This window comes from Sprattus sprattus (assembly GCF_963457725.1).
Source record: "Sprattus sprattus genome assembly, chromosome: 1".
Taxonomy (NCBI): Eukaryota; Metazoa; Chordata; class Actinopteri; order Clupeiformes; family Clupeidae; genus Sprattus; species Sprattus sprattus.
Genome location: NC_137920.1, coordinates 22,448,056 through 22,462,757, shown reverse-complemented (window position 1 = coordinate 22,462,757; position 14,702 = coordinate 22,448,056). Strand labels below are relative to the sequence as shown.

Genomic DNA, 14,702 nt, shown 5'->3' with positions numbered 1-14,702 from the left:
ATTAAACTGACGCAATCCTCACGATATCCAGTTTTTCTTGAAAGGTCCGTCTTAAAAATGGCGTTTCTATTATATTAGCGACCAGATCGATATCTCCTCCTTCAGCCATTGTGGGTTGAAAATAAACTGAAATTTACGTTTACGTCAAGGTGATGCCTGCTAGCTGGCCCCAATGTCGCCAACTCGAAATCTGATTGGTTAACTTAAATGAACTGAAACAGCCAGTTGTGATAACCAATCATGTACAGGCGCCTTCACTGTTAATTCTGAAGGCCTCGGGGAAGATTTCTTGAAACCTGGCAACACTACAGGCGTCCTCACTGTTAATTGTGAAGGCCTCGGGGAAGATTTCTCGGAGCCTTGCAACACATGATAGCTGAAATATGATTGGATGAAAGCTCTAACATAAATAAACAACGCTGGAAGCTATGAAATGAAGAGAATGGACTATGGGGAATAATTAAATACATATTTATAAAAAGAAAATATTAAAATTAAATGTATTTTATTACATTTATTTTCTAATGATGTTTAGGCCAGCAGAGAAGGCCTTGCTGGCCCTGACGGACCACCACTGTTGGGATTAGGGGGATTGAATGGTAACCATTGGATAAGCGCCTCATGGACCAGATCATACTACCACCACCCACCAGTAAGGACAAAAAGGGGAGGGAAAAAAAAACAGAGAATGATAATAGATATTCCAAAATAAGATAAAATGCCCATACACTAACAAATTTGTCTTGGAATTCCCCGCCCCTTCACTGCATTTCATTTGCTCAGTTAGTCTGGCGAAGTACTAAATGGAGGTCCACTTCACTCACGTAATTGGACACGCCTTTAACCAATCAGACCAACGATACTATACAACGATACAACGATCGGTAATAAAGCAAACACATATTTTTTCTGTATGAATTGTTTCAGAGCAGGTTTCTGTTCTATTTTCAAAGAAAACTTGCCTTTGAAATCTTCCAAGACAGCCGCAAGAGCAGTATATAGTTTGCTGTGCTTTTCTCTTTGGCTTCGCTTTTGATACGTAGACGTGGTTATTTTAAATCCGCCAATGGCGCGCCAGGTAGTCAAAAGCCAGTTTGTGATTGGTTCCAGAGATCCTGAGAATGTTGTAATGAACGGCTGTGCAATCTTTGCCAGACCCACTTCAGAGGCAAAATCAAATTGGCCGGAGAAGAGGGGCGGGACTTCCCAGACTAGTTATTGTGCACAGAGAGTTCACACAGGTGCTGACGTTATTTAGAATTTAGAGAGCAGTACCAGTAGGCTGCTACTAAGTGTTTTGCAATGTGTTGACATGGGTATTCAATGAGGTTTCGTGTCTATCTCTGAGAAGTGTGTTAACATTTTTGAAAAGTGTGTTAAAACTCAGAGAAAATTGTGTGGAATGACAAATAGTTTGCCCATTCGCCAGAGAAGACTCTTGCTGTGCAAAGAAGATGTGAGCATTAGATTAAGTTGACACATGATTCGCTAAATGTGTGTAAGCAATCAAGAAAAACTGTAATGCAGTACATTGAGGAGTTTAAATATTGAAAACGTATGTGTAGTCTCGATTGGGTTCATCATGTAACAAAATTGTCCCATTGTGCCATCACTCATTTGCTGTTCCAGTTTTTAATGTTTTTTACGTTTTGCGTTCATCTCACCAGTGGCTATTTCGAAGGGGATGCGTATTTGATGGCCTTTGTGTGATGTCTGAAGGCAAAGTTGAATAAAGACAGTTGACAATTACGTCACAAAAATGCATGTGCCTTTTAAAAGCCTCGCCCTTCAAAATGCAAGACTCATATACCCTACGAGTTGTACGTACATTGGTTGCGATTGAAATAGAATAACAGTGTGCTTCCATACCGAACACTGAAATGCTGTATTGGCAATGCATTGTACAGTAAAAACATATTTTTTACTGTTACTGTTAATGCATTATACAGTAAAAACATCTTTGTTACTGTTAAAACGCTCTGCATCATAAATGGAGCATTTATGTGTTGAATAAATATATTTCAGTTTACTGTGATAGACTTGGGCCTCGTTTCCCGAACGCGCACTTAGCCTAAAAAGGACTTGAAATCGTTCGTAAGAGGAATCCTACGTTGCAGACCGGTTTCCCGACGCGGCACTTAGCTTAAGTTTATCTTTCGTTGAGAAGAATTCTACGTGTGGTCAGGACCAGGAGTAACTTCACACTTAGCGATGCAATCCAGTAGTAACTTCACACTTAGCGATGCAATCCACCAGGGGAGTCGTTCGGCCTATTATAGAAGAAATCCAAACGATGTTTCTGTGTATAGCACATCATGAGAATGTCATTGTTTCACCTGCCTATTCCCATCAAAATAGAAATAAAGAAAATTGAGTATTTGAAAATAAAGATTAGGCTATACAAAACTAGTGCAGTGCCCGTAGGAATTATGCATTCTGTAGTGTTAGCAGACGTAGAGCTGTTGGGTAGTGTAATGGCAAGACATATTTGCACTCCACATAGGTACAGGTTACACTGAAGTATTATTGTGATGCATGTTTCCTTTTCATTAAGAAATGTGTTAATGGTAGCCTTTTTGGAGAGTTACCAACAAATAAAGTTTGAGATTATGTAGTGGATGCAGTTGAATATAGATGTCAACGTTGCTGTCTAAACTATAAACTAAATGTCATAAGGAAAGAAATGATTTAAAATGAAGTTATGGTTGAAATAGGATCACTTCTTTATTGTAAGGGTAAGTGTAGGGTAAGAATGGTCATGCAGTTGGACTCAAATGTAGGTTAATTTTATTGAATGTATGTAGCCTACTGTACTGTATGACTTCGATGATGCTAGCTTTGACACCCCACTCTCAGACAGATCGTAATAAATGTCCTTACAATGGGTTTAAATACTCTGCTGGAGATGGCGTTACTATCCCCGCCCCGAATTCAGTGCACAGTGCACGTTCGATGCACGCATAGGCTAGCTAATTTCACAGCAATTAACGTAAACAGGTTAACGTGACGTAAACAGCTCCTAAGAGATACTTAAGAACTCGTGCACGTTGCGCTCGTGCACCTGACTTTAAGATGATGTTCGGGAAACACTCGTAAGTAGAAAGTGTTATTGAGTCTACAATGTCGCCAAAATCCACGTAGGCCGTTAAGATACGTCGTTATCGGGAAACGAGGCCTAGTCTATTGCAAACAAAAAATCATGAAAATTGTGAAATTTATAGTGTGCTAACATATTCACCATGTTGTGGTTTGCAGTGGGAGTGAGGTGTACATTACTTTACACGTCCTTGTGCTTATTACTGTGTGATGTGGCGGGGGCCGTCCACCTGGACAGTGTGCCCCCCACTGCCCAGCCCCCCTCAAAATCTAGATAGGTCCCAATATCCCCAGCACAGGCTACTTAACTGGATCACTGGACTCACTGGATGATGGAGACAGGGCAACGCACAGTTCCACAAATGCATATCGTTTATTTTTATCCAGACATAAAAAAGGGAAAGCATTCACAGGAACACCAACACCAGTGGGATGGTTTTGATGAGCAGCTTTTCAGGGGATCATCCAGCAATGGCACCACAAATAAGAAACAAACAGAAAAAAGAGTACAACAACACACATTTCCCCAACTCAGAAAACAAACTATAATTTAAACACAGTGATTCTACATGGCTAAAAATCCAATACATTCACCACAAACTCATTCCCTGGATGTAACATTGAAACATAAGGAATATAATAAAGGCAGTAAAAACAGAAAAACCCTCCAATAGGATTATCCCAAGACCCTAGCACAATTGCCCCTCAGATAGGATTATCCCAAGACCCTAGCACATTTGCCCCTCAGATAAGATTAGGCGTCATGGTTTGGGATGATTCGTTAATAGGCCCAGTTAAAGTCAATGAGAAAAACTGTACAAGAAAGACAAAATAATGAAGAAGGACTACTCTACGCTTTCAAATGGTCACACTGTTGTCCACATTTCTGGGGTCAAGATAGGTGTAGGGAAGCTCCAGCTTCTTGTTCCGCTTCTTGATGTTCCACGATAACTTCTCCAGATCCTTTTGAAAGTCTTCAATGAGCTTGCAAGGGACTTCTTCATCATACAGCTCTTCTGGGAAAACTCCCAGAGGGTACTAGAGACATTATGTTAAGATTGTTATTGCTAATAACATGTTGCTAATAATGTTTAACACACTATGTGTGACAGCACATTGATATTCTGTAAGTTCCCACTGTTCACAGCTTGGAAAATATCAGGTCTGATTAACTTTAAATGCTTACAGATGCCAGATATGCTTTAAACATAATGAACATACTTTGTTTTTCCTGTAATATTACAGTAAGGTTATGCAAACCAGAAAAAAAATGGCATTAGTAATTGTTGCCATTAGTAAGCCAGTGGTGTAGTCCAGGGTATACGCCGGTATACGGAGTATACCCACTTATTTTTCAGTCAGCATTGCGTATACCCACTTCTCAAAACAGGGCTTTTTTGCTGTATGGGCGGCTTAAAATAATTGCTAAATTAGGAACATACCCACTTCTCCAGGTACCACTACACCACTGTAGTTAGCCATTGTCATCCAGAGCGATAAAATAGAAGAAATTTATTCAGATTCTTCAAAACATTCATATTTTACTCTTAAAATAAAAAACTGTATTGCCGTCTTAAAACATGTGCCTTGATATTGTTCAAACTCACATGGTCTGATGATTGTGTGGTAAGCCGTTCCAGGACAGCCATTCCGTTCACCGTCGTGCCCACATCAGGTAGGGTCTCCAGGATGGATATCTCATTGGTCTGGCCTTTGTGATCAGGAGGCTGCTTTCTTAGGGCACTGGGGAAGTTAGGCATCCAGCCGCCAAACTCAAACTGGGGAAATTTTACAAGAGAATATTAGACACCAGATAAATTAACTGCATCCTAAATTGTTGTTAAATGACCTGCCAATGTCAAAATGTCATAACGAATAACTACATAACCTCATTATCCTATCTTGACATGGATCCTAACAGTGGATTAAGAGAGTAGTAAGCACACAGGGAGGTTGTGGCACTGCCACAGATTTTGAGTAGGACATAAATCTGTTATAAGGTTTTCCTTTTGCCATTGTGGCCCCTGGCCTTGCTGTTTGGGGCTCAGATGTTGGGATTTGTAAAAGAAATTATGGTTATTAATAAAAGACAACAGCCAATGGTCTGGTCATTTTCCTACGGAGGGGGTTAGAGTGAGTGCTGCACTAGTGAAGCTGGACATCCAACCACCAATGTCAAACTGACAGGGGGTCATTATTATTTTCAAATCTGAACCAAATTGATTCAAAGCTCTTTAAAATAAATTACCTGTCCATTGTTGACAGCGGCATGTTGGGCGGATACAGTGAAGATCACCATGGTGACAAACTTGATGAGATCTTTCACTTCCTGAAAAGTCTCAGGTATTCCTGAGGAAAGGAACACAGACATGTACATTATAAACCTAAAAGTCATACAATGTCAAACTGAGTTAACATCTGTGGAACATCAGAACACAGTTAAATGAACTTCACTCCACGTGTCCAAAGTCATGACGGTACAAGGAATTGGCAGGCATTAATGCTGGTGTCTGTTATTCCTCCTAAAACTGGAAGTTCATGGAAGTCCTTTGTGGCTATTACTCAAATGCCTTGTACAGTTAGTTCTTCTTTTTTATTCTATGTATTTTGTAATCTTAAAGGTCAGTATTGCTGTACACACCTGTGCTCTTCCTTCCCTGGAAGCCATTGGTAAATATCTCACTGATCCAGTTCTGCAGCTCTGTGTCCTTCTTCACATCATCATCAGATTTGTAGTAATGTTGCAAGACTCCTTCAACATACCTGCAAACGACCACATGGTTTAGTATACAATGTATTGGTTAAAAAAAAAATCACAGTGAGGTAATTCTGAAGGAACATTGGAAATGTGAAACCATATTTGCAAATACAATTTTACAAATATAGATTGTTTTTAACAAACATCGTATGAAGCGAGATTTGTGTGTACAATCGGCAACATTACTCCAAGTTACAATGGTAAGCGTACTCGTTGATAATGTTCCACAGTTTCATCCCGTCATCTCTGTAGTAGTAATGTGGTACTTCCTCCAGGCCTCTCTCAGAGATGTTATCAGGCAGACAGAGGGAGCTGTAGGTCAGGGCGGCAGTTGCACGCTTCAGGTACTCATCTAGGGCTGCACCACCGATGCCTGAATACTAGGATTATAAATGATGAAGAAACAGTAATAGAGGTAAAGAATGCAGTAACACCACATACGTATGGGTTGAAACAGCTATGGTTAATGTATGATTAAACATATCGCTGAATATAAAGAATGAGAGTGTACTTATATAGTGATATAATATGTATCTTATTAAAATCCTTTGGGGACTGAGGCTTGTTAGACTTTTTAGGTAGTTCCTTGATGTTTTTGTATATTTCCTCTAACTAAAACATTGATGCACAAGTGGCATGTATGTAAAATATTAAAGGTTTCTGGGGGTGTTCTTTTTATGACTCTTGGACAAAACTTGCAGAGCTTTAAAGGCATATTGACAACAAGAGCAAACAACTAAATATCCCTTCAGAGGGATATTGTCCCCGTGTTGGTATGGTTTTATAAGTACAGTTTTTTTGTGGTTTGCATACCTTGTTGAGGCCTCCATCCTTGGAAATCAGCCGATCTCTCCCCAAGATGCTGATATGGAGTGTGTAACGAGTGTGGTGAATGAGAAGCTACAAAGGGGAAAAAAACAGTAAACAGCATGTTAGCTCATGGTATACTGACTGTTCATAATGGTCCATTAAAACAAATTTGGGCCTATTTAGGCCAATGTAATGACTCTTTTTAAATCGATCTTGGATGTTTTCTCTGTTAGCCGTTTCAAGTAAAAAACCACCTCTTGCATGTCAGAATCTATACCTTGTAAAGGGGGTGTGGGCTTGGGAGGTTCCGCAATGTTGCCATGGTGAACACCTCAGCCATCAGGTGAGTTCTCAGCAGGTGAAAGTCAAGCTCATGCACGCTGAACTCTGCAGCCCGCACATAGATCTTAGCCAGCTGCCAATCAGTCTTCGAGTCGGTGGGCAGGAAGATGGGGTTGTCATTCCCAGCCTTTTGCCCTAACTGTGGAGAAAAGACAAACACACATTAAACTAACTCACCAGTATGTGAGGGGGACATCTGCCCAATTCAATCCAGTTGTAGTAATTTTTAAGGCACCATTAGCAACATAGTATAAAAATGCATTACAGAGCCCAAGGCCCCCCTCCCCCAGAGCAGAGATCCCCAAAGTGTGGGGAGATGGCGGGGATTTTTGGAGAAAAAAAATCTAGTGTCACTGGAGGGCGGGGTGGGGGGGTGGGGTAAGTCATGGCATAACGCTTTAAGGAAATAGTGAATTTACTAGGACGTGTTAATTAGTCTTGACTTGTTATGACTTAGTTATGACTTGATTTGAAATGTATTTTAGTCCCCAAGAAGTTCAAAACATTATGACCATTTGGTATTATGGTGCATATTTATTCCTCAATTTTGTTCAGTGGAACAACTTTTTGGAATATACATTTCCATAGAAGGGATGTGTTTACCTGAATGGCGATGGGCAGCATCATATCGTTTGAGTCACAGTAGAGCAGCACCAGGGGAGCTGTGAGATACTGCTTTCTGCCATGGACTTCATTTCCCACAAGTCCATCCAACATCTTGTAGTCACACAGAAATATGTTTCCTTTCTGGATGGTTTACGTTTTGTTGAAGGAAAACAATAAATAGACAGAATATACAGAAAATTGTTTAGAATTAGGCAATCTAGATTAACCCAAGAGGATTGTGATTTTTTTGGGTTGATGTAAAAAAAAAAAAAAAAGAATCCTGCCACATCCATGATGAAAGCAATACTATACAACAACACTATAAAGCAAAGGCAACTACTTTTGGTATCATCTTCAAATTAATTTTGATGGTATATGATCATGTGGAGGACATATAAAGACATATGTCTTTTCCACTTGCCATACACCATACATGGCGGGACGGGACCTTTAATCAGTGCCAACTTAGCTAATGGTTGTATCTGTAAGGTTTCTGTCAGGGTACTGTTCGGCGTAGCTCGCTAATCGGTTTAGCAAGCTAGATTCCGGGCAAAAAAAAAGAACGCCCCTTGGGTTTGGTGAAGCAACTTCTGAAATTTACCATAATAACATATCACTTAGCACTAACCTGCTCCAGGGCAGGCTAACCAAAGTTTAGCTGGCTAAGCTTGCCACACCCACGGCAAAAGGAGGGATCGCATTGACAAGGAGTCGTATTAGATAGTTTGATTAGCTTAGGAAGAGTTCTTTGCGATCGCCAAGATCCATTTTTCCATCATGATGAGTTCTTGTATGAGCGCTACCGATCCACCCGACAAGTAATAATTCATTTAAAAGACCTTCTTGAGTAATTTGTCATAGTCAAACATTGAATGTCTTCACTTTTTTGCGAGTGGTAGCCTTCATCTTTGTAATGTCGGCAATGCGGAGAACAAAGCACTCATAATTAAATGACAGTGGTATTAGTACAGTTGAGTTGATACACCCGAAATAACTTGCATGCGCAGCAATCCTGAGACGTGATTTTTAGTTTGCACATGAATACTAACGTCTTCTTTGATCCCAGGAGTATGGAGGATTATCGGGGCCAAAACTAAATAAATAAATAACTAACTAAATAAATAAATGAATGGTTAAATACTTGGATAAATACATGATTAGATTTATTTATACCTACATTTATTTATTTATACTTACATATATTTATTTATACTTACATATATTTATTTTTACTTACATTTTGTCATACATTTTGTCATACATTTTGTCATACTTACATTTTGTCATACATTTTGTCATACATTTTGTCATACTTACATTTTGTCCACGGTGTAACTTGCTTGCAGCAAAATAAATCCGTCATCCCCCGTCAAAAAGTCAGGGGGCGGGTTAAAGCCTCTGATTGGTGGTTCAACTTGAATTGACTGCTTTTGACTAATTCAAGATGGCAGCACCCGGTGTGGATTCAATAAATGGAATATTGCATGCTACAGTAGTCGAAATGTTGGCTGTAGCTGAGGAGATGGAGGCAACTGACTATTCACATTGTTTTTAAAATCATATTGAGGGCTTCGCTGAGATTATAGCAACCGTATCGGCCCTGACTGACACAGACATAGATGAAAATGTGTTCACGATCCTCAGCGAGATGGTAGCAGATGAGGCTGAGTGATAGCCTACAGGCGATACACCCCTGGAGGTGGTCTACTCTGTTTGATCTTCGGCTGGCACAATTGAACACTTCGCACTCTCTGGCCTGAAAATACAAGATATTGCGAACCTTTTTCGAGTGTCCAAGCGCACTATCAAGCGACAAATGCAGCAGAGTGGTATCAGGTATTAATAAGAGTAGACTGTGTCTGTGTCAGGGGTATAGATGTTCGGGATCTGGAGAAAGTAATGGGTAAACGTCCCTTGTCATGACTAAACGGAGAGCTCCAACAATTAACTCTCTAGTCTGAGAGTTGTCATGTGTTGGGGAGCTGTGAGTCTCTTTCTCTGAGACTGTTGTAACGTCATTACTGCTTGACTGTCACTATGTTTACATTATTGTGCCCTATAAAAGATGGTCCTCCGGCCTTCAGAGCGGAGAGAGACATGATTGAGACCCAGGGACGTGCAGTCATAGGAGGCAGGGGAGGCAGAGCCTCACCTGTCATTTTGAAAAGTAAAAAAAATTAAATATTAAAAAAATATATTTAAAAAAAAATGTATAATAATCATATATATTTATGTATTATAAAATAAATAATCATATTTCTCTAGTTATCTGTGTTACGAGTGTCATTTCTGCATGATTCCGATCATTTCGAGCATTTTTATGATCAAAATCGCTGAATTTGAGCATTTCCGGTCCCCAGTGACAGTAGACGTGATTGCGCAATCACTCCAACCTGGGTTTTACGCATGCGTGCGCAAGCGCAGAACCTTTGAGTTGAGCTCAAAATGCATTGAAAAATATTGCTACTGAGGCAGGCAGTAGCAGGGATTCAGTGAAGGGGGCGAGCATGAGCGCAATTCTCGGGTAATAGTCTGACGTTGGACTTCTTCTACACACTTCTACTTGACCTTGACGGCGAAAATGGAAGGTTGTATTGCTAAGCTGAAGCAGCTCTCAAAATTGGACTTGCAGTCCAAACGTGAAATGATTAATAATGGGAGACCAATGGCGGAGCTAAAATGTTTGATTCAAACGACGGGACCGAAGGTATTGACATTGCATTGGAGTGTTTCATGTTTTCCAATGGGACATATTCATGCGGAACACAAACCTCGCTAAAGGCTGCTAGGTGCAGGGAGCCGTGAATGGATTAGGAGCTTGCGAGTGCACCAACTTTAAATTATACCGGTCAGTAGAACATTTTGGTATTGTGTGCTATGTCTGTGGTGTTTACCTGTTTGCTTGTTAATACGTTGTGTAAATAAATATGTAAGTGTTTTTTTCTCAACTTCGAATTCAAGTGTCTGAGTTGCATTGTTGGGCAAGCTACTTGATATTTGTAGTGAGCTAAGCTATCAGCTACTGTACAATAAATTCAGCTTCACTACACAGACACTCAAAAAAAAGTAGCAAGCTAAGTTACATAAACCTGTCAAAAGTAGTTTGATACATTAGAAGCTACTTTCAGTTAAACAAACTGCATGCCAAGTCAATGCAATTTTAGGGATCAACACAACTGTTAAAAACGGTTGAATGGATGAAATTCGTGTGTTCGTATGTTTGTGTTGGATGTCATTGACGTTGACAGGAACTTTTTCTTTGGATTACAAAGAAGGCAACTGAAAACATATTTAATTTCACTCGTCGCACGGACTTTTCACTTTTTAACTTTCATCATCTTCAGCTGTATCTAAATATCAACAGCATTCTAGTTATCCGGTTGTCTAGAATCTGCATGCAAACTACCCATTTAAAATTAGGGGAGAATTAATTTTAAATGTATGAGCAGCGTCTGGTGTACTTGAAATGACGATATCTATCTATCTATTTTCACTCGTCTCGTCTAAAGTGATGTACTGCTTATTTTTTGTGTTTAATGGCTGCAGGGAAGCCTGTTATGAATGAACATCAGAAAGGTCCAGGATAAATTAGCTTTCGAGGACGCTACTGCGGCACTTGATCAATAAAAGAGCTTAGCTACTGAAAAGTTACTTGGTTTTGTAAATAGCGACGTAACTGCCAAGCTACTGACAAATGTAGTGACGCTACTGCCCATCACTGCGGAGTTGTGTAAAAGGTTATATTTTCCCTAGACAACTTGAAATGAGCCATATCATTGGTGGGAGGGCTACATACGCTTCCTTGTAACGATTAATATCTTATTTAACATGGTGTAAAAGTTCAATTACCACACCGATCGTACGTTTAGCTGTCGTAAAAGTCAGTTAACTATTGAGCCGCATAACTTCTTTTAATAATAATCGTTTAAAAGTAATAGTATTAGACAATAAAACAAAGTTTTTTCAGTTCTGGTGAGATGACAATTTTTAAACCATAAGCATACATGTATGATGTATACATTTCTATTTTTTTTTTTTAAACAACTAGAGATCGGAATGACGTAATCACTTCCGCCAGCTGTGAACCTCACCGCACGTCACTGTTGAGACCTAAGCCTGATGTTGTGTTGTTTTTTATTGTCAGAGGTCTGGGTTTCTCTCCCAATCTACAGATTGATAAACGTATTAAAATCCAGAACTCAACTGAACGTAGATCCCGTTGATACGGTGGGAAAACGTATATATTTTCATGCGGTTTGGCCTTTCATTTACGAGAAAAAAACGGAAGTTTTATCACGGAAAACGATCATTTCTAAAAACTCCGGCCAAAGTGGAGATTTCAGGAAAACTCAGTTTTTGCGTGTGCACTGGGTCAAACGGAGTTTTAGGTTATCAAACGTCACATATGCGCCTAAAAATGCATTCGTCATGTGAGCGTCCTATATGTTCAGTTAGTTTGCTTACTGATCATGGATGCTGTTAACGTAGTGCTCATTTATATGTTAATGCAAACGCAGGATTGCAATCTTTCAACCCTATAACTGAATCTCTCAACCCTTCCCTGGTGTGTGACTATTGGCTTTAAGAATGGTATCCCCTGCACTTCCACCAGTGGACTACGAGTTTTACATTCCATCTACCTGTTGTAGCCAAATAAACGTAAAGGATCCACATATCTAGGACTCATAGCCAATTTAATGGATTAGCAGCCTACTTATGCAAACCTACAGGTTTGGCATAGTTATGATGGCGCTTGGGGGCGTATATGCGGGCTCATGTAAACAGAAAGTTTTTTGGAAAACGACCTTGTGTGTACGACGTTATTTTTGAACGGAAGGGCAGAAATATTCTCTATTTTGTAATAACCCGGCTATGTGTAAATGTGGTCTTACTCTTAGTCACTCCGTTTATGAAGAGACGGACAAAACACTTTCTTCATCACTGGTGATTCAAAAACTGAGGACATAAGAACCATGCTACAGCGTAACATTCTAATAGCAGCCTGATGCAAACTATGGAAGAAGAGATAGACGTGATTGGGTAACGACAGCGCTACGACTACTACGGCCAGTGCACCCATGGCTAAGGCCAGTAGGCCACATTAAACCCAACATTTCATAACACTACTAGAAATACTACTAGGCTACTACTAGTATAGTCGAGTTGAGGGCCTCTTAAATTATGGATGCAGCCTCACGCAGCAACTGAGGGTATGTCTTCTGGGACATTCTGGTATCTTGATTTATTTAAATAATGCTCAATAACTTTCATTAAACTAAATCTGGCGCTTGACATCCATAAACGACAAAATTCAGTATCCCTCGAGCCTGATCGACTGGTTGAGCCTGCCTGGTGTGTAATACTGTTCATTCACCAATCAAAGGCTTTAACCCGCCCCCTGACTTTTTGGCGGGGGATGACGGATTTATTTTGCTGCAAGCAAGTTACACCGTGGACAAAATGTAAGTATGACAAAATGTATGACAAAATGTAAGTATGACAAAATGTAAGTATGACAAAATGTATGACAAAATGTATGACAAAATGTAAGTATAAATGTAAGTATAAATAAATATATGTAAGTATAAATAAATATATGTAAGTATAAATAAATAAATGTAGGTATAAATAAATCTAATAATGTATTTATCCAAGTATTTAACCATTCATTTATTTATTTAGTTATTTATTTAGTTAGTTTTGGCCCCGATAATCCTCCATACAGGAGATCCCCTTTCTTCACCTACAAATACTACAACAATATATTTCCATTGCTTCAATTTATTAAATTTCTTATTAATACATTTACATTTAGTCATTTAGCAGACGGTTTTATTCAAAGCGATTTACAAGGAGATGTAAAACTACATTTATTGCAGAGGTGAGGGGGGTTGAACCAGTGATCTGTTGCATGCAAGCCATGAGCTCTACCCGCTGCACCAAAGTCACATATTGGACACAGAAAAAGATATCAGTTCTTAGACAGCCTATAGACAGTTTCTTATATTGCTGTCCCAGCGGCAGCAGTGTTGGATTTTGATGTGATTATGGTCTTGAATTCTTCATAACGCGTTCATGGTGTGGCCAGAGGGAGCAGACTCTGCACTACAGCACTGGTTCGAACACACGGACTGGAGTCTGTTTGCCACTCAAGCCACACTGGACTCCAACACGGACATTGACTCCTATGCCTCATCCGCTCTGGACTTAATCAACTCCAACATCGACAGTGTCACCTCACTCAAGCGTATCACTACCTTCCCCAACCAGAAGCCTTGGATGAACAAAGAGGTCCGCCTACTACTGAAGGCACGAGACACCGCTTTCAGATCAGGTGATGCTCAGGCCTACAATTCATCCAGGGCTGACCTGAAGAGGGGCATCAAGCAGGCCAAGCACTGCCACAAGCTAAGGATTGAGGAGCACTTCAAGAACAACTCCGACCCCCGACGCATGTGGCAAGGCATCCAGGCCATAACAGACTACAAACCCACCAGCACCACCCCCCATAACAGTGCGGCCTCCTTCCCTGACGAGCTGAACACCTTTTATGCACGCTTCGACAGGGATAACCAGGAGGCTGCCATCAAGGCTGTGCTTACTTCAGACCACCAACCCCTTACACTCTCCTCCACCGACGTGTGTGCTGCACTGAGCAGGATTAATGCACGCAAGGCCGCAAGGCCCTGATGGCATCCCTGGACGGGTGCTCAGGGCCTGTGCTGGGCAGCTAGCTGAGGTCTTGACTGACATATTCAACCTGTCTCTGGCTCAAGCTACTGTCCCCGCGTGCTTTAAAACCACCTCCATCGTGCCGGTTCCGAAACACTCCGCTGCAGTGAGCCTTAACGACTTCCGCCCCGTTGCACTCACCCCCACAATCATGAAGTGCTTCGAGAGGATGGTCCTGGCTCACCTCAAAAGCTGCTTACCACCCACACTGGACCCTTTTCAATTCGCCTACCACAAGAACAGGAGTACGGAGGATGCCATCTCCACAGCATTACACTCCGCCCTCTCTTACCTGGACAGTAAAAACAGCTATGTGAGGATGCTGTTTATTGACTTCAGTTCAGCCTTCAACACTGTC

At 40.6% G+C, this 14,702-nt stretch overlaps 1 protein-coding gene across 1 annotated transcript in view; it reads right to left on the bottom strand.

Annotated features, from left to right (window-relative positions):
* The window catches only part of LOC308368625 (arachidonate 12-lipoxygenase, 12R-type-like), a gene marked incomplete at both ends in the record, with an annotated part of 172,218 nt that overhangs the window by 152,019 nt on the left and 5,497 nt on the right, over positions 1-14,702 (bottom strand). Inside the window, 2 exons of the mRNA XM_080842842.1 lie at positions 6,942-7,145; positions 7,610-7,753. Coding sequence (XP_080698968.1) covers positions 6,942-7,145; positions 7,610-7,753 — 348 coding nt within the window. The remainder of the gene's footprint in view (positions 1-6,941; positions 7,146-7,609; positions 7,754-14,702) is intronic.